At 46.2% G+C, this 24,006-nt stretch overlaps 1 protein-coding gene across 2 annotated transcripts in view; it reads left to right on the top strand.

Moving 5' to 3' along the window:
* The window catches only part of Trpc7 (transient receptor potential cation channel subfamily C member 7), a 118,854-nt gene that overhangs the window by 36,758 nt on the left and 58,090 nt on the right, over positions 1–24,006 (top strand). For both annotated transcript variants that reach the window (XM_057787631.1, XM_057787630.1), the window contains exon 3: positions 1,522–1,704. In XM_057787631.1, coding sequence (XP_057643614.1) covers positions 1,522–1,704 — 183 coding nt within the window. The remainder of the gene's footprint in view (positions 1–1,521; positions 1,705–24,006) is intronic.

Below are 24,006 nucleotides of genomic sequence, written 5' to 3'. Positions count from 1 at the left end.
TATGTGACATCCAGGAGGAGCTGAAATTAACTCCAGCAAACGCCCGCACTGTTCCTCTGCCAGCGACTGCCTGTTTGCTGAGGAATCCAGGCTTCGGGAGGGCAAAGCTGTCCTATCTGCCAGCTGCGGGCTGTGAGTCCCTGGGTTGTTGACAGTGATTAGCATAGCAACATTTGACATGTGTGTGATTTCAACTAAGAAATCAAAAAGGAAGCCTCAGGGAGAAAATGTCTAAGGGGAAGGTGGTGTGGAGGTGCCATGGAACATTCTTTTTTCCCAGCATTTTGGAGCACTGTCTGGACTCCGAACTATCTCTTAGAGAGACAAGTTGGAATGTCACTAAGTAAACCTCCCAAAGGTATTCAGAAAGACTGGCCTGGGGAAGGAGAGACCCAGGAGCAATTCATTAAGGACGGGGAGATGCTGATGAAGGGGTCAAGACCTAGGAGTGTTTATTCAGCAGGCAGGGAGCATAGGAGCCCAATTTGCTAGATAAGTATGTATATGCGGCGGGGGAGCATCATGTTAGATGTGAATTATAGTTCATATTTTAATGTATAAGCCAGTTTTCCAGAACATGAAAAAAACACACCTGTGGGGCTGGAGAAATGGCTTGGTGGTTAAGAGCACTCACTGCTCTTCCAAAGGTCCTGAGTTCAATTCCCAGAACCCACATGGCAGCTCACAACTGTCTGGTACCCTCTTTTGGTGTGCAGATGTACGTACAGACAAAGCATCCATATACATGAAATATATAAATAATTTTTTTTAAAAAAAGAAGCCAGGTGGTGGTAGCACATGCCTTTAATCCCAGCACGTGGGAGGCAGAGGCAGGAAGATCTCTGTGAGTTCGAGACCGGTCTGGTCTACAAGAGCTAGTTCCAGGATAGGCTCTAAAACTACAAATAAACCCTGTCTCAGAAAGAAAGAAAGAAAGAAAGAAAGAAAGAAAGAAAGAAAGAAAGAAAGAAAGAAAGAAAGAAAGAAAGAAAGAAAGAAAGAAAGAAAGAGGAAGGGAAAGGAAAGGAAAGAAAAAAGAAAAAGCACACCTGTGTATATTGTTTTCCAGTTCAGCCTCCCAGCCATAGCTTTCCAGTAAAGCCTTGTGAGGCAGTCACCAGCACAGACAGAAGTGACATTTCCCTACAGTCTCAGAATTGACTCAGCCTTAGGCACAAGGACCTGCTACTTTGAAAGAACCTAGTGGGTAGGGGGGCAGATGCACAGACAAGACAGATTCCTGAGTCCAATCTCTAGGAATTCTGGCTCAGGGAGTAGGGTGGAGTCTGGGAATCTGTGACTTCAGCGTGTACCCAAGGTGACTGATGCAAGTGACTTGTGGATCACAAACTCAGCAAATGCTAACTTAGAGAAGTCAGGCCCAGTCTAGTGGAGACCTCTGGCTCCAAGGCCCTCCACAGGTTCACTGTTGGCCACCAATGTTGAGCCTCAGTGCTATGCTGCGAAAGTCACCCTGTGGGGCTCAATGTGACACACCCTGATTTCTCTTTATTCTCTTAGAACGATTACAGGAAGTTATCTATGCAATGCAAGGATTTTGTGGTGGGCGTGCTGGACCTGTGCCGAGACACAGAAGAGGTGGAAGCAATTTTAAATGGGGATGTGAACTTGCAAGTCTGGTCCGACCACCACCGTCCAAGTCTGAGCCGGATCAAACTCGCCATTAAATATGAAGTCAAGAAGGTAAGCTTCCTCACCCTTCCTGGTCTTCCTGCCTGGCTTTGCAGGGCCACTGGCCTAGCTTCGTGCTCATGCATATCCGTGTCCCCACAATGTAACTGTGATGACACCCCATTCTGCCTGGAAGGGAACTGCCAGTTCCTCAGAGCTGCTCAGATCTCACCACCCCTTCCTACCCGGGCTCCCATCCCCCAACAGAGAGGACTCCCAATCAGTCCAGGGCAGGACTTATGCCTGGAGAACAAAAATCACAGTCTCCAATCTGCTGTAGGAGCACTCCCAGGAGAGCTCCCACGGGCCAGCAAGCCAACCCCAGGCCTTGCTGAGAAGCACAGCACTGAGCTGGGTTTCTGCCCCTAGGAATAGTCACATAGAGAGCAGCTTGGAGAAGAGGGCAGTGAGAACCATGGACCCCAGAGTCTCATAAACGTTGTTAATAGATAGCTCAAGTAGATGCCCAAAGGAAAGTTCATCAACTCGTCAGTACACGCCAAGGTGTCTCAGTCCCCAGCCAGAGTTACACTGAAAGACCCTGTCTTGCAAAATAAAACTTCTTTAAAGAAAAAAAAAGAAGAAGAAGAAGAAGAAGTAACTAAATAATATTTAAATGGCCCAATTTGGGTCCTGGATATTTCTCCTCTTCCTTGATTATCCAAGTGGGAGCAGGCAGGGGGCATAAAACAGCCATCAACAAGGGACCTAGGAGGTTTTCACGATTCATAAGGTTTTCTGCTCTTTTACTTTAATAATGATCATAAGTCCTGAAGAAAATGTTATTTCCCCAAGGCTCTGAGCCCAAAAGCAAAGCAAAGTTTTGCCAAGTGCTGGGGGAAGTCAAGCTTCAAGTTCAAATCTATATTCTCAGTTTATGGGATGCATTTTTAACCTAACCCTGGAACTTACCAGGTTTTCCTTTTGCTTTGTTTTTAACCAAAGCACAGTAGTCTCATTCTGAAACTCTGAGACTTCCCACACCCTTGGGTTCAAACAAGCCTGCTGTGGGGGCTGTGTGACATTGGTGAAGATGAGCTTGGGGTCCTCCAAATCTCCAAATACTCCTCTCTTTGCCAGCGAGTAGCTTCCTGCCCTATGAAGGGCAGGATGATTGGGTTTGAAACAGCCAGGAAACAGGAAACAGTGGGGGTCTGCGGTTTATAGTCACAGGATTTGACTAAGCAATCACAACCTTGCCTACCTTGTAGACAGACAGTGCCCTTTTTCCCCTGAAATATAAATTCAGATCCTCTAGCAAAACTGTCATTGAAGGTAGAATTACCCAATAAACCCAGATATCTGGCCACTTCCTCACAGCCATGTCCCTCTTACTGTCAGCTAAGGGTGCAAATGATGTGATAATGAATGAGATAGAAAACACAAGCTCTCCATGGTCATGGTCCTTGGGGTCGGGATAAAAAGGCTTCAGGAGGTAAATTACTTGCCCTAATGGAATTTTCCAATTAAGGGAATCATAAAGGTCTCTAGAAATATCTGTCACGAATGTCAAGTGTCTGCTGCCTCCGTAGGTGGGAAGATGATAAAGGACCTCTGTGGAATGCTAACCTTGCTGATTTCAGAGACCTCCGCCGGGCAAATTCCCTCAGACCATGCATGCCATCATGCAAAGGCAGACAGCCCTGTAGCTTTTCTTGACATTTGTTCTATTGTGAATCACTAATGAAAATGCCTAGTATTAGAAGGGCTTATGAATCATACAATGGACTTTCAGTTTTAACTTAGGAAATTGAGCATACTTTCATAAATACAGTCCTACCCTGGACATTCAGATTGCAAGTGACAAATGTCAAGGCCAGTGGACAAGTCCATTGATGGCCTTTTGTATCTGACGAGTGGATGGATAGATGATAGACAGACAGACAGATAGACATGATAGACAGGTAGGTGGACAGACAGGTAGGTAGATGATATATTAGATAGATAGATAGATAGATAGATAGATAGATAGATAGATAGATAATAGACAGACAGGTAGACGAACAGACAGGTAGGTAGATGATAGATTAGTAGGTTAGATAGATGATAGATTAGACAGAAGATAGAATATAGATAGATAGATAGATAGATAGATAGATAGATAGATAGATAGGCTAGATAGATGATAGATAGATAGATAGATAGATAGATAGATAGATAGATAGATAGATAGATAGATAGAGATAGGCAGGCAAGCAGACAGAATATAAGGCCTAAGGTCCTGACCATGTGCTATCAGATCAGCCTATCAGTACAGAGATCAAGTCAGATTAGTTATTCTTGCCATTTTCATGGGCATCTAATCAGATGTGAGCATTTAAGAGACAGAAAAAAGATTTTATGTTCAAATGCATTTAGATACCTTAAGTTAAGCAAAATCAGACAAATGCCTTTGCTTCAAGACACCCTAGAGCCCTTATTTTGTGTGACTACTCTCACAGAAAATATAGCATGCCTTACAAGACCCCAGAGCCCACTCTCTCATAGTGAGACATTGTCTGTTTTATCTGTCTGAGGAAGGTGCACAAAACCTCAGCCTCTGTCTAAGAGACGTTTGCACATGAGCGGCTAGGGCCACTGCCTGACCGTGCATGGGATAGTGCCTCTTATCTGAACAGCTGCCTCTTGGCAGGACTTAACCCTAGCATCTAGCCCAGTGTCTGTCACCATTAGATGAAGACGGGGAGCCCCTAGTAAAGAGGACAATTCTGAGCTAGTGTAGGAGACAGATTTCGAGCCTGACTCATATTCTATAGCATTTATGGTCTTGGTCAAGTCACTGAAGCAATTTCATGTTCTAGCTGCAAAAGCAAATGAACGCACTTTTTCTTCATAGAGTTCTTGTAAATTTATCCTGGAAATGATGCGATCCCCTATACTTCAAAAGGGAAGCACCATTATTGCTCTTCGGCGATGACTACCTTTGGAGACTCTAAGATGTCCTACTGTATCTGAGACATTCTCTAACTAGTCCTGTTATCTCCCCCAAGAATGCTAAAAAATGGTCCCATGGTAAGACATCATCTAGTATAAAATTCCCCTTGGAGTAGCCAAATGTCTTGCGAGGCTGTGACTACCCTCCATGACTTCTGCTTTAGTCTGGCATGATGGTGCATGCCTTTAATCCTAGAACTCAGGAGGCAGAGGCAGGAGGGTATATCTGTGAGTTTGAAGCCAGCCTGGTCTACAGAGTGAGCTCTAGGACTGTCAGGGCTACATAATAAGACCCTGTCTCAAAAACAAATGAGGGTAACTCAACCTCGGTATTGCAGCACTTAGAGACAGTGTTGGCGACATGGCTGAGGGTGAGCCCAGTGAGGTCTAACCATTTACTGATGGAGTCACTTGAGCAGACACTTAGACTCTGTGTGCCTACTGCTTGCATCACTAAAGGTAGGGTAATAAGGCCAACTTCTCAGGCTCTAATGAGACTCAAGTGGAATAAAATATGTGTATCTTAAATATGGCCAGACCTCAGCCCCTGTGGTTATGAAGAAGGTAGTGTTAATCTGCTCATCGCAGGGCTCACAGCCAAGGGGGCACATCAAGAGCTCACTTGAGGATGTATCTGCCACCCACCTCCAAGAGCAATTTCACCTCATGAGAGCTCAGAGATAAGAGCCTCTACCCTCGTGTCGCCTTGCACCAAAGCTCTACAGTGACGAGGCTGTGCCCTTCAGCTACTCAAACCACCCCCCAACTCTGGCTTGTAGCTGCTCAAAATGCTTCATCATCTCCTTGGGCGATAGCCAGCTGAGTAGGCCTGCTTGCTGCCTTGCTCAGTCTCAAATACCCTTCTCAAAGGCCTTCCTCTTCCACAATCTACTGACTCTAAATAAGCTTTGGGCATTTCTAGGCACGCCCTCTGGAAAGGTCCAACTACCTTAGATCTCAATTCCAGCTCAACCTTGATCCATAAAGCAAACCCAGTATACAGTATGTGGTGACGCTCGGTGACTGTCACAGAGACCCAGAACCTGTCTTTAGTGAAGTATACAACTTGTCTAATGGAGAATACAATCTCACTCCTCCTCCTCCCCTTTATTGCTTAATGGCCCGTGAACTTAAAGGGGTGATGTTTGCCTTCCCTAGGGAACAGTTTACCCAGGGTCGCCACGCAAAGGCTGATTCAACTGGGGTCCAAGGGAACAAGGTAGCTTCCTAACCGGACAGCAGAATTTGGCAACATCATGCATGTGGTAGGCTTTAGAGTGTAAAAGATGCGGGAACAGAGGGTTGTGGAGGCTTGTGCCGTGGTTGCTGGGCCAGGCATTTGCATGCAGCTGTGAAAAGGAAGCCCAATTTGCAATAGAGACCCTGGAATGCTGGAGATGCCAGGATCTTGGGACATCGCCCTAGGCAGCTGTTTTTCCGGCAGGGTCGGTGATGTTTTCAGTTTAGGCTTTTCTCCTCTCAGATGAACTTGGATTTTTCCCAAGATGAAGACTTCAGTCTTACCCTCAGGGCACCTTTCCTATTGTCTCAGTGCACAGCGGGAGGTTTCTCTTAAAGATGCTATCTTCAGTAATTCCAGCCACCCATCTTGTCTGTAACTCCTTTCCCTTCCAGTTCCCACAGTTCGTCAAATAGTTTTGCTCCCTTTACTGCACTGCCCCTCACCCACAGATTCAAATAAAAGCCGTGAGAAGTAGCCTTTGCCTAGCCTATAAGCTCACGTCTCGAGATTTCTTCTAGCAATTTCGCTAATAATTCTGAGCTGTCAGATCACAGGCAGAATATAGCTAAGTTCTTTACCAGAAAAATAAAAAAAGAAAATAATCACTGACAGTGTGCTTATTACCCTATGAAGACTCAAGAGCTGGGTCTCCCCTGTTCATTCTGTTCTAAACTCCCACGAGGATGGTCCATTAAGCTCTGCATATAGCGTTTTAGGGCTTTTCTAAGTCTAAGTTACACACACACACACAAACACACACACACACACACACAAATTAATCTTGAAAAACAGCGCAAAGGTCTACAGAGCACACGATCATCTTTAATACAACAGCAACCCCACTCCATACCAATTTCGTATGTTAGTTACTTTCTCATCTTGAGACAAAAATACCTAACAAAAGCAATTTAAGTTGGGCAGTGGTGGCGCACGCTTTTAACCCCAGTACCAGAAGGCAGAGGCAGGTGTATCTCTGTGAGTTCAAGGCCAACCTGATTTACAGAGGGAGTTCCAGGACAGCCAGAGAAACCCTGTCTCAAAAAGCAAAAACAAAACTTAAAGAAGAAAGAGTTTATCTCACAGTTTGAGTGTTCAGATCATGACCAGGCAAAGAAGCAGGGGAGTCACTCTGCATCCGTAGTCAGGAAGCAGGAGAAGCTGGTGCTCAGCTTGCTTTCTTGTGTTTATTCAGTCCACCCCGCCAAGTGGAATGGTTATGGTGCACATTTGGGGGGCTCCCACCTCAATTAACCCAGCCTAGGAACTCCTTGGCAGATATCCCCAGAGGCTCGTTTTCTAGATGATTTTATACTCTGTCAGTTTGACAATCATACTAACTACCACACATAGTGAGGCAGCAACCTCTACAACTCTTTCCCTGATGCTGCCCCTCATTTTGAGATTCTTCTATAAGCACAGGGACAGAAACTTGTAAAAATGTGTCCACGACTCAACACCATGTTAGTCTTTCCTCAGAGGGCAACACTGAGGAGGAAACAGCTCAGTGGGAGAGAGTCTGGCTGCCGGGAAGACTGAGACTTGGGCCGGATGAACACCTTGCGCTCATTTTATAGACTTGTCATAAATGGATCCATTTTTCTACTGGAAAAGCTGCTAGAAGGAAACAGAGCCTGCTGGACAGCAGCACTGCAGGGTAGCTAGGAGCGTGGTGGCACGGTTCTCGCTTACCAGGTATATGGACATAGACGCTAGCCGGGGGGCTTCTCGAGAAAATCACATGCTGTTCTAACCTTCCAGAGCCTCGCAGGAAAAAGAGAAAGTGAGGTCCAGCAGCAGCCACAAGCAGCTGGCATTGTCCCCTGTGTGCATGCTCCATGGACAGGGCACTGGGGAGAGGGCAAATGACCTCTGTTGAGTCCCATTTCATTTCCTCTGTCTGCACAAAGCACAGGCAAGGCCAGTGAACAAAGGGGACCTGGGGACAGGAGGCTGTTCCAGAGGACATGGAGGGGCCAGGCAGACAGGCACATGCCCAGGCAGACATTCCCCCACTGTGCTTTCCTGCAGCACATTGTTCCAGCAGATGCTCAGCATCGAGATGAGAGCAAGCAGCCTGGCTGGTCAGGCGCTACCCCAAGCTGTGCTGCGTGAGGCTGCCCACTGCCAAACCATGTTGGTACCAATGCGTCAATCATCCACCTCTTCAGGGATTCCTTTCCTCACTTCCGTGGTTCCAGCCTGGCCACGTGGCACAAAAGTGCCCAGTGTCCATTAATCACCTGGCTTAGAAGGGCTGTCTTTTACTCCAGGAAGTGTGGTTTTCCCCAGCAGGAAATGTTAATGAAAGAATGAATAATCAGAATGAATATATATGACTCATGATACCTTTTCTGCCTGAAACACCTCCTAAGAAAAGCAGTAGGGAAGTGCCTGGCAGATGCCTACTTCCCTGTGTCAAAGTCTCAATGCTCTTTATGTGTGTAATTCCATCTTAGGACCTCAGTTTTCCCATCTATATATAAGACCATTTAACCTAAGAAACAATCTTCAATCTTTATTAGCACACATAATCTAAGAAAATTGTATGAACACAATAGATTAGCCAATTGACAATATTTATCATGTTGGCTTTGTATGCAGAACTACCCCTCTGACTAAATAAGCGCCTCTCAGTTCAGTACCACTATTTACAATATTTTGGGCCAGGTCATTTTTTGTTTTCTGTGAGGAATGCCCAGGGCATCACCCCCCTCAACCGTACCAACCAAAATGCATCTAACTGCAATCTCCTTCTGAGAACAAGGTGGACAGAAACACCCTCTGTGGGAAATTCTGGACTTGTTTCCAGACTCTGGGCCACACAACCCCTTAGTTCTAAGTCTCCAGGATAAGAACCATCGCTATTCAAGGACTTTGTACCTCTCTTCCCTAACAGAGCCACCTGGGAGCTCTGTGACGGAGGCCTGTCCCTAACCAGTCCTGAACAGTAAGCCTCGAGGGAAGCACATCAGTTAGTGCTTTTAAAGCTCTCAAGAGGTTCTCAGCTTTGAAGCATGAACTCACAGAAGGTGGGGTTCTCCCTGGAAACAGTGCACATCCTGTCTGTCATGTGCTGTGTTTGGTGGGAAACCAGAGGCCTTGCTGCTCCTCCAATTCTGTAATTAGGACTCGTGATTAAAAACACATCTAGCAGAACCTAGATGATGCTCAAGGCTGTCCCTAGAGTATAGACTCAACATCTCCAATGCCTCTGCTATAAACTCTGTCCCTTTGGGCTTGGGAACCTCAGGAAGCATCTTGCTATCCAGGGAAACCTTGGCAATCTCAGATGAGTCCCAGTGGGTCCTGCAGTCAGAGGGAAGCAGAGGGGACTCTGCCTTCGGGTCTCACATCAGGAACCACTGGATACTCACAACTGGTCTCACGCACGCTCTCTCATTAGCCCGAGTTACTACTACATCCCCACATTCTACGCTGGATGGAGGGACGCAGTATGTGGAAATGCCTGTCAGCCTCTCTGCCCTCCTACAGGCAGCTTGTAAAATGCCTGACACATTTTTCTCTAATGACAGGACACTACTGTTAACTTGCAGAAGGGACCCCTGGTCTTGGAGGTGAGAGCTGCCACTGTCGGAGCTTGGCTGCCTTTTTCAGCTGTTTGCTGCACATGAGCCATTGTGTAAAAGAAGAATATTTTAGAGCACTTTTCTCTTTGCTTATCACGTTTCCTGTGCCTCACAATTGTAATGGGCTCAACTGTCTCCACTGGGTGCTGGGCTTGTTGCGACAGACTGAACTAGATCACGACCACATTCAGAATTGAGGGTCAGTAAGCAGGAAGGAATCTGAAGGGCTTTTACCACAGGAACAGAAACTCCTCTTCATCCCCAAGAACAGATGCAAACCATTTACTATCACAACATGCAAAAAATAAGAACTATCTTCATATTATCATTTTTACCCCATAAATCAAAAAGATCTTGACTTCTGGCTAACTCTAAATAGACTTAATGCTAAAAAAAAATGTACATTTGGATCATATTTTTTGGTTCTAAATTTCCATAGATTTAGACTTTAAATGAGGAATTGATCTTTCACAGATTCCTTCCATTGTGTCCCATAATGCCCTGTTCCTTTTTAGCAGTCATCTGTCTAAAGACATTTGCAAATCCTCTTCATGGAAGGCGAGTTTTGTAAGTATAATTGCAGATGGAAAACTTTGTTTGATATGGATGCGTTAGTTAATGCAATCTGAGCCACAGTTGACATCATGCCTGAATGGTATTAGCCTCTAAGTGATCTTCCTGCATCTTTTCTCTCCCTCGTACACACACACACACACACACGCACACACACACACACACACACACAGAGGCATGCACGCACGCACGCACACTCGGGCACGCACAGTAATCATATCAGGTCATGTCCAAGCTTAAATCTGCTATCTCAGTATAAACGAGGAGCTCAGTCTGTGTTCATCACCGAGGCTGGGCTCATGGCTCACAGTTGGTCATGAGGGTGATGTCAGGACAAACTATAGAAGTAGGATGGAGTAGAGAAGCCAGTGGTGGCTCTCCAGAAGTCTATGGAGAGTGCCTAGCACCTGAAGAGCCCAGCGGGAAGGCTGGGTCCATGGTCAAATGCAGACTACCTGCAAGGAGAGGCCACTACCTCCCAGGCATGTCTGGGCAGAGGGGCTCCCATAGTGGGGATTCTGCTGTCTCTCTCTTTGAGTGAGCCTTCAGCAACCTAGACTCCAGAAGCAAGGGTGGGTGCTCTTTCCTGGTCAGGGGACCCTGGCAGGCTGGCAGCTTCTTTCCCTTCAGCACTGTCAACCCCACCATGCCCAGGGCCCACCCCACCACCCTGCCACCCCGTCACCCCGCCACGCCGCCACCCCCTAGGGCCCACCCCACCATCCCCTAGGGCCCACCCCACCACCCCCTAGGGCCCACAGGCTGCTCCGTGGCTTGGTTCCTCACTCTCACGTCACACTGAACTCCCTCTGGATCTCCCCCATGGCCTGGTCCTCCTCTTTAAACCCTCCACACTCCACAACCCCATCCCTTCAGCTGTCCTGATTCAGAACTGTCTCTCAGGGGGCGTCCTGATCACCCCATCTCAGCATGACGTCACTGTCTATCCCTCCCACACAGCCGCTCCTCCATCCCAATGCCGTCCTTTTTGGAGAACGTGATATGTTTGTTTTATTTAGTTATTTAATTTTTCACTCAAATCCTCCGGTTAGAGTCTACACTGTGTCCTTAACTTAGGGCAGACCCAGGCAAGTAGTCTCAAAACTATTGAGTTAATGGTTGAAGAAATGAATGAATCACACCTGAGCCTTCATCCAGTCTTTCCAGTGAAGACAACAGAATCTCAGGCTCCAGGTGAAGGGCAGTCCTAAGAGCTGTGGGAGGGGCTCGTGGGCTCTGAGGCTTTAAAGGGGAGGAGCAGAACTGGAGCCCCAGGGTCTACATTAACCATGGAGCACCTCACTCTCAAACTCCCAGTCCCTGGAAACCAGGTCGTGTCTGATAGCCTTAGCGTACTTTTAAAAAATAATTTGAACATAAAATTCCATTTAATAAAAACTATTAATGATTTGATCTCCAAATTGCAACTGAAGAAATAAAAAATTAATCTCTAGTTATTATATACTTGTTAGTATACTTAATAACCGATGTAATAAGTATGCTAATTATAGAAAAGTCTTATGAATCACCCTCTTCTACTTCTTACTCCATTTACTATGGGACCTAACTGGGCGCACCCTGCTGATTTCTCTGGCCACTCCCGTTTTGATGGGTGTCAGCAGGTAGAGCATGATGGGAGCAGAGGTCTGCTCAGCTGACTGTGAACCATGTTACAATCAATAGGGTCCAGCCTGTATCCGCTAAAGGGCTACACAGGGGTACCTGAGCCCAGCCAGATGGTAAAAGAGACTAAGACCAAGATGCTGGGGAAAGAGTCATGGAGAAAGAGGTGGCTTTCAAGAGAGAGTCAGAAACGTAAGGAAAAATAAAGCTGTCCCCAACACAGGGAACATGGGCTTGCAGATGGCCGAGGGGGGCGGTGCGCTGGGGAGCAGGAGGCAACATGAAAGAGGGGAAGGAAGCCTGGAGTAAGGAAAAGCCTGGCTGTCTGGGAGAGGCTGAAGGTCAAAGTCTCCTATAGAACAAAGCAGGGCTGTTCGGGTGACCTCTGCAGACAAGAGTTCTCATATCACTTATCTTGTTTCTTATATGACATGATAAAAATAAGAAAAATAATTAAAAGTAAGGCAATAACATGCACTCCTGTACCTCAGACAGCAGCTGCTTTAATTTGTTTTCAGTCGTCTAATTCTTTCCTGTGCACATAGATTTGCAGACTTCTAGCTTTAAATGATTTTGTAATTCGATTCGTTATTGGAATGGAACTGTTTTTCTGTATTTTTCGTAGATGCTCTTTTCTATAAAGCAGACAACCGATGTGCTGTTGTATACGTTTTCTTTATTGTTCACACTTGAAATGTACTTACATTTCCCTACAGTCTCAGCTACATTTGCCATTACTATGACTAATACCCACCACGGGGCTGGAGAGGTGGCTCAGCAGTTAAGGGCACTCACTGTTCTTGCAGAGGACCCAAGTTCTGCTTCCAGCAGCCATGCTGGATGGCTCTGTAGCTCCAAGTTTAACTGTGAACTTGACACAGCCCAGAGTCGCCTAAAGGAAGTCTCATGTGAAGGCCTTCCCACATCACGTGGTTCTGGAGGCATAGGGCATTATCTTGATAGCTTATTGGCATAGGAGGATTGGCATAGGAGGGCTGAGTTCGCTGTAGGAGGTGCCTTCCCCTAAGCAAATGATCCTGGACTATATAAGAGAGTTGTTCTTAGTCCAGGAGGGAGAGCCAGCAAGCAGCATTCCTCTGTGGTTTCAGCTTCAAGTTCCTGCTCAAGTCCCTGCCAAATTTCTCTCCAAGATAGGCTATGGGCGTAAGATGAAATAAGCCCTTTCCTCTCTGGTTTGCTCTTGACCATGGTGTTTGTCCCAGCGACAGAAAACAAACTAGAATCGGTGCTGGAAGACAAAAGAGGGGGTGTGGGAGTCTGTGGACAGTGCTGTGTCCAGGGAAGGAATGTGTGATGCTGTAATTTCGGATATAGAAAATACCAGTTTCTAAGTCAAGTACCAAGTCAGTCTAGAAATGTCCGTGAGAGTCTGGTCCGCCAATCATAGGATGAATTGCTCAGATCCCTAACTCACCCCAGCAGAAGTATGATTCCAATAAGGGAAGAGGTAGAAGCCATTTTATGAGCACAGAGGACTTGCTGGTAAAACTGGGCAGCACTGAAGGAGGCCTTAGGGCCCCTCACAAACGGGGCGAGCCGAGAGAGGCACTCGGGAAGAAGGGAGTGGAGGAGTCCCCTGGCAGGTACCAGCAGAGGCCACCCTCCTCTTCACACACAGGCTGCACTCTTGTGCCAGCTGCAGCCACTCGACTTTCTAACAGAGAACAGAGCACGTCACCTCATGTCATACAGCTGGGAAAACGCCATGCAGAGACCCAAACTCACACACATATAGAAAAAGCCTCTCTTCTGAATCCTTAGCCACCACACTGCACTGCCACACTGTGCTGGCCCCAGGTGTTGGGAAAGGCTTCCTGCCCAGGAGGCTGGCAGAGGAGTCCCTGTGGGAATTGACTGGGAACCCTTTCTCTACTTCCCAGAGGTCTGCAGAGGTACCTCACCTCTCACTAGCTCCTCCCCTTACCATCCTCATCCAGCTCACCTGGGTCACTTTCAATTAAAGCAGCATCGTAGTGTTTATCAGTTTTTGTTTATGTGTATTGTGTTTTGTCCCCATGTGTGTCTGCATGCCACATGTGTGTCTGGTGCCTTCAGCAGCCAGAGCGGGGTATCAGATCCCATGGGACTAGAGTTACAGACACCAGTGAGCTGCCGCGTGGTGCTGGGAATTGAACCCAAACCTGGTTTCTCTGCGAGAGCAATAAGACCTCTTAACCACTGAGCCATCTCTCCAGCTCCACATATGGCTATAAGGACCTTCGTTCTGTGGGCAAAGGGAAGTGCTGACTGACTTGGAAGCTGCTTTTGGTGACCACCAAGGTGAAATTTAGTGAAATTAAGATCCTTTAGAGAGGGTTTACAAAGACAGATTTCAACCACCAAATCCATTAGCATCCATTATGGCTCCTAAGCTGTTATCAAACCACTGCCCTGAGGGAGCTGATGGCTCTCTGCAGGGACAGGGGACACCCACAGGCTCACAATGGCCCTCATAGTTGTAATCTATTGCATTTGCAGACAGGACAGTTATCCTCAAACCTCCTAACATCGCTGTTAAGAGAGGTCTTCCCAAAATAATTGAATGCTTCCCCTAAGAAATGCATGTTTCTGACCAAAAAAAAAAAAAAAAAAAAAAAAAAGCCCTTTTACTGTGATGTGGAGAAAACCTCCTATGAAGCAACCACCGGAACCATAACCCCGTGTCATGGCTCGGAGCCACCCTGAGTGAGCCATTCAGTACTGCTTTGGTCACCTCACCCAGCGCAGGGACTGACGTGGCATGTCCTTCTGTCTATGCCTTGCTTTATTGGTTGATGAATAAAGCTGTTTTACTTTGCTCATGAACTTCTAGTTTGTAGTAAGTTCCAGACTAAAGTGGCGTATGGCACCTTGCAAATGTTCTCTTTAATGAACTGACCAGACCCACAGTCAGTGCTCATCAGGGGCAGGCTGTAGGTCTCTGAGTGACAGGTGACGCACAGGCCACTGTGGTGCTGTGGCTACTAATAGGAAAGGAGGTTTATCCTAACCTAGACCTGTTGTCAGAATTACTGTATCATTCATGCAGTTCAATACGTTATCTGTATATGCTAATAGATAAGGTTAAATACATGATGGCTGGAGATGCCGGCATAACCAGTAAGAATACAGATCTTGCGGTGGCAGGCACGTCTGGGCTCACATCCTGGCTGTATGGCCTCGGTTTCTGAGCCTCGGTTTCTTCTTTTGCAAACCAAAGAGCTAAAATTAGATCTATGACATAGGCTCTTGTAAGGAAGTAATCAATACATCCATGTCATTCAGAGCCTCTTAAATATGCAATAAATGGTGAGTCGTGCCCACTTTCTGCTTTCCCTTGTGGATGTGAATCTGACTCAGTGTGCCCACCCGGCTTGCCAAGAAATCCCGTCTCAATCTGGGCTGGGCATTCTCTACTTGGGCCTGAGGATCCACCTGTACAACCACAGGAGGACTCTGACTTGTGCCCCCCGTGGATACCTTAGCCACTCCAAATGCTGATCCCCACCATCTGGCCTAGCTGTGACTCCCTGTTGTCATCCAACGTCTTTTTAGAGCATCCATGGTATGTTGGGAGAGCAGGTACCAGGGATGGGTACAAAGCAGACAGAAATCCCAAGTTTCCAATATATTCCCACGGAGAAAACCCTCCCAGGGAGATGGTGCTATGACCCTAAATGTCCACAGAGAGCATCCTTGCCCTGCTCTCCAGAGCAACACTTAATGAAACCTGTGTACACCATCCGCGGGAGACTCCCAAGCCCTTCCCTCCTCTCTGGGTCTCTCCCACCCCGCTTCAGTGGGCCTGCATCACCCCAAATGCTCTGCGATCTGGGAGCCGCTTCCTGGCCATGCCTCAGGAAACCAAAAGCGAAAGCGGTCGCCCTATCTTTCAGGACGTGTCTTCGGCTGACCGAGCAAAGCAAGCTCATCTCCCAAACAGGCCTTTTCAGATGCCAGCCACACGCACAAGGCCAAAGGAGGAATGGAATGCACTTGTGGCTCAGGGTAGGGTCAGCAGTGCTGGCTCACACTGCTGTCCATGGAAGGGAGATGAGGAAGGAAGGAGCAAGAGCGTAAGGGAATAGTTATGGGAGCCACACTTCATACAGAAGGTGGAGAAGGGGAAGAACACGGATGAGAGGAGCTGGGATGAGGGGGCCATGGGGAACAGACAGGACACAGGATGAGTCTGAAGGCAGAGAGGGTGTGAGTGGGGAGCAGGGAAGGATCTCTGGCCCAAGTCTCCTAGAGGAGATTACGTGGAATATTGAGCATGGAAACTGAACAAAAGTGCTCCAGTTATCTGTGAGGATCTACAATCTAAAGGCTTAGGAAAACAGGTGACAGCATCTACTCACAGTTACACAGGCCCAGTAAGTCTAGCAGGGCTCAGCATGTTCACTCAGTGACCCTCCGTGGCAGCTACCTTCCAAGAAGGAGCCTTCCCAGGACTGAAGGCTGATGCTAAGGGTGTCTACGCAGCATCGCACAAGATGCAGTCACATCCCATTGGCCAAAATAGGTCACTAAGAGCTAGACCAGCTCTCAATGCAAAGCTCCAGGGTAATCAGAATGGGAGATTCTGACACCACCATCTTTAGTGAAATAATGTCTATCTCAGGAGAAGAACGTTAGGACTTCCTATCTGTAAAATGTACCAGATCAGTAGGAGAAACCAAAAACTCACTCATGAGGTCAATTGTCCCATGGAGCCATGCCCTATAAAATCCATATTTGGTGAGAGACTACTCCATCTGTTAGAATCTAATGAAAAAGCCTTGCTTTTAAAGATCTTGGTTGTTAGCATAGCAGTGGATAATAAATGCTTAACCAATTCTCGTAGTAGCTAAGTGACAAAAGATAAAGTGGAAGACCCGGGCTGGAGAGACAGCTCAATAGTGAAGAACACTCTGTTCTGGCAGAGGACCCTGCTTCAGTTCCCAGCAGCCACGTGATGGCTCGCAACCATCTGTAACTCTGGTTCCAGGGACTCTGATGCCCTCTCCTGGCCTCCGTGAGCGTCAAGCCCAAATGTGATAATACACAAACGCATACCACACACAGGAAGGAAGGGAAAAAGGAGGGAGGGAGGGAGGGAGGGAGGGAGGGAGGGAGGGAGGAAGGAAGGAAGGAAGGAAGGAAGGAAGGAAGGAAGGAAGGAAGGAAGGAAGGAAGGAAGGAAGGAAGGAAGGAGATAAAGCAGAGAGCTACAATGGGGAGGGACAGGTAGAGGAGGAGTAAGGTTCCATTTGGACAGTGTTGAGGAAGATTGTGTACAGGACAGGTTTAGGAGGAGGTCAGCAGGGATGGCAAGGCATTTAAAGAGAAAGTGACAGGGTGCAATGTCGGTAAGTACCAAATTACCAACAGTCTCGCAGATATGGGAACAGACAGGAAGTTGTTTCTCATCATGGAAAGTGGCCGCTGGTCTGGCCCCTTGTCCAGCTGCATAAGGCCCAGTTCTTAAGAGAGCTGCATCCTTGCCAGCCAAATATTCCTCCTTCCCTGTCTTGGAGTGGTGGAAAGGCTGGGGATGACCAAATTTCCCATCAACCAATGCACCTCCAAGCCTTTGATCTTCCCTCTTGGATCTTAGAGCCTAGGGGCAGTGTTTGCTGTAGGCTTGATATCGTGTGACTAAAGGCCACCCAAGCCACGTCTGGAAAGAAACATAAAAACAATTCTGCATAGCTCCAGATGGCTCTGAAAATTCAATTAAATCCACAACTAGCCCAGGAACCTTCCCCATCATAATTATATTATTGATCATTAACATTTAAAGAGGCTGCAAACAGAATACTGGACACTGCAATAAATTATCATTGTCCACGGGGCAAGCTCAATGAATCAGCTGCTCCTGGAGCCTTCTGAGACTGTCTGGTGCTGTCACTTAGAGGATGTTGCTCTATTCTTCAGTGCATGGGGTACAGCAGGGGTGGCAGTGGGGGCAAGGCTGTACACATACAAACTTCCTTTCTGGATATCTGGTCTACTCCTGTAAAAAACAAGGCTGCTGCAGCTTCTTCTAGCACCCGAGGCACTGACGTTCTAACTCATGTTCAGCCTCCATCTTATCATGGCATTTCTCAGAGAAGAGGAGAGAACATTAAAATTATTCAAAATGGAAGACTTGGGGAGTAGGGTGACCACAGTGTGTATGAACAAGGCAAACTAAACCAACATCTACCAAGTGTCAATCAGGGATTTCTGCCAGGTTTTTGGTTAAAGCCAGTGTTTCTCAACCTGTGGGTTGCGACCCTTTGAACAACCCTCTCATGGGTGTGGGTCACATATCAGATCTCCTGCATATCAGATATTTACATTACAATTCATAACAGTAGCAGAATTACAGTTATCAGGTAGCAACAAAAATAATTTTACGGTTGGGGGTCACCATGACATGAGGAACTGTATTAAAGGGTTGCAGCGTTAGGAAGGTCGAGAACCACTGGTGAGCAGTAATGTTCTTTAGAGTGTGAAAGGATAGCATAGCATATAGAGCTATTAGACACGCCTCTAAAATGCTTTAAAACACGAGCCTCGTGTGGAAAGAGGCTTTTGGCAGAGAAGGGATGCATTGACAGCGCACACTGTTGTTTGCACAGAGCCCAAAGCCACATAAAAAAGGATTTAAACTCTGTCTACACTGGATCTACCCTTATTGGTCAGAACGGTGCCAAGAGGTAAACAGCCATGAAATGCAGTCAATTTTTTATGAAAATCTGAGTGAAAACTCCCAGAAATACCAAATCTGGCCAAGAATCAACTGAGGAAAATGAGCAGTGGTTGTGTAGTTAGAACCCTCAGGCCCTCTTCAGCCTCCCTTCCAATAAGCCACAGGAGTTGCATACAGGAAGACGAGAGAGAACTGGCTCTCTCCTTCCTGTTTCAGGGATGGCTAATTCACAGTCTGACAAGGGGAAGAGAAGTCGGCAATCCCTGCCTTGGGTGATCAGAAGCAGATCCATGGTGCCCAAGCCTGGGAAAGAGCAGCAGTGAAGTAGTGGACTCTGTCGGTGTGCCTGGGGCACCATTCTCAGTTGTGAAGTAGTGGACCCTACTGGTGTGCCTGGGGCACGATTCTCAGTTGTGAAATAGTGAATGCTATCAGTGTGCCTGGGACACAATCCTCGGCAGCTGTGGTGACAGACTGCCCTGTAGGAAAAATGGACATAAGGAGAGACAGACATTTCTGATTGATAGTAGTGATCTAGAGGCAAGAACAAAAGAGAGGGGTTGGCTGTCTTTGCCCTACAGAAAAGTCCACATGCCAAGGAGCAGTTTGGTCAGAAGAATGCAACCTCCACACCCAGAACCACAGAAAACCAGCTCCTGAAGAGTGGTGGGCAGAGGGCTGGCCGCACCTGGCATCAGCACCAAGTACTAATGGGAGAGTAGGCGGAGCTTGAGTGCAGAGCTGGATGGGTTTGCAGAGGCTTGCCCAGGGTCTGCAGCAGCCTACCTGGGGCTCTTTGTAAGCAAAGCAGAGTTGATGGCCTGCACCCAGGACATTTAAGAGCAGGTGAAGTAATCTGGAGATGAGAAGCTGGGAATGTACTCAGTGGTGGAGAGCTTAGTAATGTGTGAAGGCCTGAGTTTGAACCCAGCACCACAATGTGTGTGTGTGTGTGTGTGTGTGTGTGTGTGTGTATGTGTGTACATACAGAGGAGTCTGTAAGACTGCCATCCAATCTGAAGGGACTTAGTACCATAAGGACTGAGAAGTTAATGGACACTCCAAAGGTAGGGCCTTAAGCATCTTAGAAGACCGACTCTGTATTCTGTGCTTAGAGGTATGTGCCAAGTACCAAAAGGCATTTACCACACATCTGGTGTGCGCGTGGACAACTCCCTACCATCAGAGATGTTTACCACACATCTGGTGTGCGCATGGACAACTCCCTACCATCAGAGACGTTTACCACACATCTGGGGGATACATGGACAACGCCCTACCAACACAACCTGGTTTATATTCAGCGGCAGCAAAGACCTAGAGCATCAGGGTCACACCCATATCATTTCTAGTTCTCAACCAATGTCTATTCAATTTTTCAACATTTACATCTCAAAATATCACAACATTGGCAACAGTCACATTTTGTAAGTTTGAGAAACCCAAAATTTAAATTTAAAAAATGATGGCACCAAATCCCAAGTATATGCCAAATCTAAAACCGCATATAAAAATAAGTGTCAGGAAAACTAAATATGGGCAAATATGATATGCAGAAGTCAGCATTGTTGTATAAATTCATAGGAGATGAAGTTAATTTTAAAGTATAATTTTAAAATAATTGCATAAAATGAAATACAATTTTTTTTCTTTTTACATTCAAAGCAGATCAAATGTATCATTCCCAAGTCATGCACACACTGATCAAAAAAAGAAATCTGAAAAAACCTAGAAATATTAAGATATAACCCTAAATGATTTCTCATAGACTCTTGTATCCAGTGCAATGATCTAACATTTTATCTGCTAATACAAGGGAGTCTTGTGAAAACAGTGTACCCACCCACCCCACCTGAGCCCCATCTGCCTCGGCTGAAATTTCTATGCTGGTCACACTTAGGGTTTGTGTTTGGTGAAAGCATTTTCAGTCTGTCTTTGTCTTCTTTCATTTCCCTAAACACAGGTACAAATTCCATGCAGATTTCCTGTATCGCCATCAATAACTGTGAGCCTGTGTTCTTGCTGATAAAGAGTTTGAATTAAGAGTCAAAGATTAGTCTTGTAAGAAATAAAATGTTGCTTTTAGTGATGATCAAATTCCTTTCTCTACTTACGAACTACCAAACAAAAGTTCTCTGTTAAGAAAAGACAGCTCTGGCTAATTAAAATTGTAGTGCATGGCAGAAGTGTTTTATTTTTTTTGGTTTTTCGAGACAGGGTTTCTCTGTAGTTTTTGGAGCCTGTCCTGGAACTAGCTCTTGTAGACCAGGCTGGTCTCGAACTCACAGAGATCCGCCTGCCTCTGCCTCCCAAGTGCTGGGATTAAAGGCGTGCGCCACCACCGCCCGGCTGGCAGAAGTGTTTTATAATTATGAAATAAAATATGTCAGCAAATATTAAGACTTGCCCATAAATCACAAACTAGATCGATGTTTCTAAGCCAGTGAGAGTTCCCATGAGTAAGCCCTGGTTGTGACTGATTAAAGACCAAAGAGGTGTCTGGCTCACTCACAATCCCTGGGACCAAGACTGGCACCTGGCAGGCCCCACACATCTCTAGCACCATGGATCCTTGCACCCACAGGGCAGAACAGCCACAAGAGTGCCACAGGGGTACCCAACAACCTGACCAATTATCCAGTCTCAGCTAAGACTCGGGGAACTGGAACCACAGGTCTGCCAAGTAGGATGTAGCAGGTGGAGTTTGGCCAGGGGTCTGAGAGCCAAACGAGGTCCCTCACCAAGGCAGTTTTTAGGGCTGAGTATGGGTTATTTTAAGCTGCAAATCTCCATGATCTTTCATGAGACTACAGGCAGAAGATGGATCAGACACTGGGGCCATCAAGAAATCAGTTCCTGATCGTCTTGTCCAAAAGTGGGTGGGAGAGCCCAGGGTTTTGTCTTTAGCATGATAACTTGCTCCTTCTAAGAGGACAGAATAGGAATAAACTGGTTTTGAGCCATCCCCTTGCATATTCCCGGTATCTGTCTGCACTGGAAGTTGGCTGACCAATGAGTAGGTGCTGAGAGACAAGAGTTCTATATTATGCTCAATGGCATGTAAACGTGGAGAAATCAACACCCCTCTGCTTTGACTTGTCTGATTTTAAATATACCTTTTAAAAATACAGGAAAACAGTTCAAAATGTTACATTTGAGGTCACATCAGCCTGGGTTGAAGACCAGATCTTGTTATAAACAATCACTTGTGTAGCTGGCTACAAGCTAGTGACTTCTGTGTATCAGGCCCCTCTACTTAAAACAAGGGTATAGAATTCACACCTCAAGGAACTGATAGGAGAGTTTTCTATGGCTTCGAAGTGTTTGAGAGTCCCCTTAGGTTTCTTAGAGGGAAGTCTGGTCCTCAGTATGACAGTGTGGAGAGGAGATAGCCTAGTTCAACTGAATTAGGTCACAGGAGCATCTGAATGGATCGGATTGGTTACAATCAGGAAGATCTAGCAAGAGTGAATCAGGACTAAAGAAAGACTGCTCCCCTCTGCCCTCTGGCTTTCTATCATACTGTAAGATCTCTCCAACTCCATCTCTCAACCGATGCTATCCTCCATGTTGTGATTTAGCCAGAAATTCCTATCTAGAGGCAGAACAGAACAGACAGGGTCATCCAATCTTAGACTGATAACCACTAATCTGTAAGCTAAATAAACTCCATATCTTTCTAAGATTCCTGCTTCAAGTATTTGGCTACAGTAACCAAAAATAAATTAATACAGAGTCAGACAAAATAATGACTAGTAAGCATAAGGCCTGACATGGAAAATATTCAACAAATACTATTCATCTCATCACTGTAGTTATGATTATAAAAATATGTGATTAATGTTAAAATACTGAATTGATGCCAGTTTGTGATAGCATACTATTACATATAGAGAAATTAAGCAGTTCTCATCCAATCTAAGTATTAATAATCAAGCCCTATATTAGACTGATATTTCAATTTTCCCTTGCACAACCAGATAAAAGCCTGCCTTAGTTCCTGACACTTCTCCATATCTGCCTCTTTAGTAAAGATGTGAAGGCAAGTAAGTGTTCACCAATCCCTGAGTAACAAAGGACTGTTATATTTAGAAAATGTTCTGGGATGATGAGTCACCAAGAAAATCATGGAGCAGATCCTAGGGGGACACAGGAGAGCATTGCAATCATTGATCAGCCAAGAGAAGCTCACCCATCACTAAAGTGACACACTGACCAGGGAAAAACAGGCAGTAGGTCTTTCAAGATTACAAAGGACAAATCACATGCAAACACAAGAGTATCTATCCACACTGATAGTCATGAACTATGGTGCCTTCTTTTTGTTATTTTTCTATTGTTACAAAGAGACACTATGACCAGGGCAACTTATAAAAGGGTTTATTGTGGCTTACAATTTCAGAGGGTGAGAATCCATAACCATCTTGGTAGGGAGCAGGGGTGGGTGGGCAGGCATGATGCAGGAGCAGTGACTGAGATCACATCTCATCCACAATCCCAAGGCAGGGGAAGCTAGCTACAAGGCCTAAGTTAGTAACACACCTCCTCCAAGACCACACCTCCTAATTCTTCCTCAAAAGTTCTGTCAGCTGGGGATCAAGTATCCAAACATGAGTCTGTGGAAGGACATCCTCATTCAAGCCACCACCGTTGGCAAATGAGTGAAGACCCACAGGAGTTCAAGACATCTCTGGGACTGAGGAACTTGGCAGGACTTGAAGGTGGGCGGGGAAGCAGATTAGGATCTGAAGCAGAGAAGAGCAGGATGGAATTTCTTTGGCAACAGACAGGAGGTGATTACTTAGGCCATGCTTGAGAACGTGTGTGCAGAGCTTGCCTAGAGATAAGGGTTCAGGAAGGTAAGTACCACAGACAACCCTAGAGGGTTTTCTAGAGGCAGGTCCACTTCTCCTTTATGTCAGTTAAGGAAACAGCTCCAAGTGAGGTGGAAAGAACTTCTTAGCTTTGCAGAAAGTCCTCCTTGTGACACTGAAAACACAGACGTGGCCATCTAAACCTTCAGGAGGACCATGGCTAATTGAAGACCATGTCTTATAATCACCAAATCCCAGTGCTCTATTTGCCCCCAAAGGCTAGTCACCTGCATCACTAAACAGCCCACTCCCTGCTCTGGAACAAGTGAAATGCCGTTTGTTTTGTTCCCTGAACCTCCACGACTAAGACATAAGCTGGTTCATGAATGATAGTCTTCATCAGAAAAGCATTTCTTAGTGAGAGATGATAATGAGCCATAAGTACAGTCTTTACAGAAACCTGCCAGTCTGTGACATTCATGTAAAGAATTCTAGTTGACTTAATAAAAGAAACTGGGAGATGAGAAATAGGAGATAGTCTTTATGTCCTGCTATAGCTGGAAAATAAGGATAGAGCTAGCTCTTATGACTGAACCTGTTTCTCTTTATCTACCTTTTGCCTTGAAGATTTTTACTTTTCTTTCCTTCTGTGTATCTTACTTTCGCTACTTCTCATGCCTGGCTTCTGGCCCCAACCATGTACCCCTCTTTCTCCCTCATTCTCTTGTTTTCTTCCCCTTTCTTCCTAGATTTCTCCTCCTACTTATTCTCTCTGCCTGCCAGCCCCACCTATCCCTTACTGCCTTGCTATTAGCCATTCAGTTCCTTATTGAATCGCGTGCCTTAGGCAGGCAAGGTGAA

The sequence above is a fragment of the Chionomys nivalis genome, chromosome 13 (genome assembly GCF_950005125.1).
Source record: "Chionomys nivalis chromosome 13, mChiNiv1.1, whole genome shotgun sequence".
Lineage (NCBI taxonomy): Eukaryota > Metazoa > Chordata > Mammalia > Rodentia > Cricetidae > Chionomys > Chionomys nivalis.
This window is presented reverse-complemented; position numbering and strand designations above follow the sequence as displayed.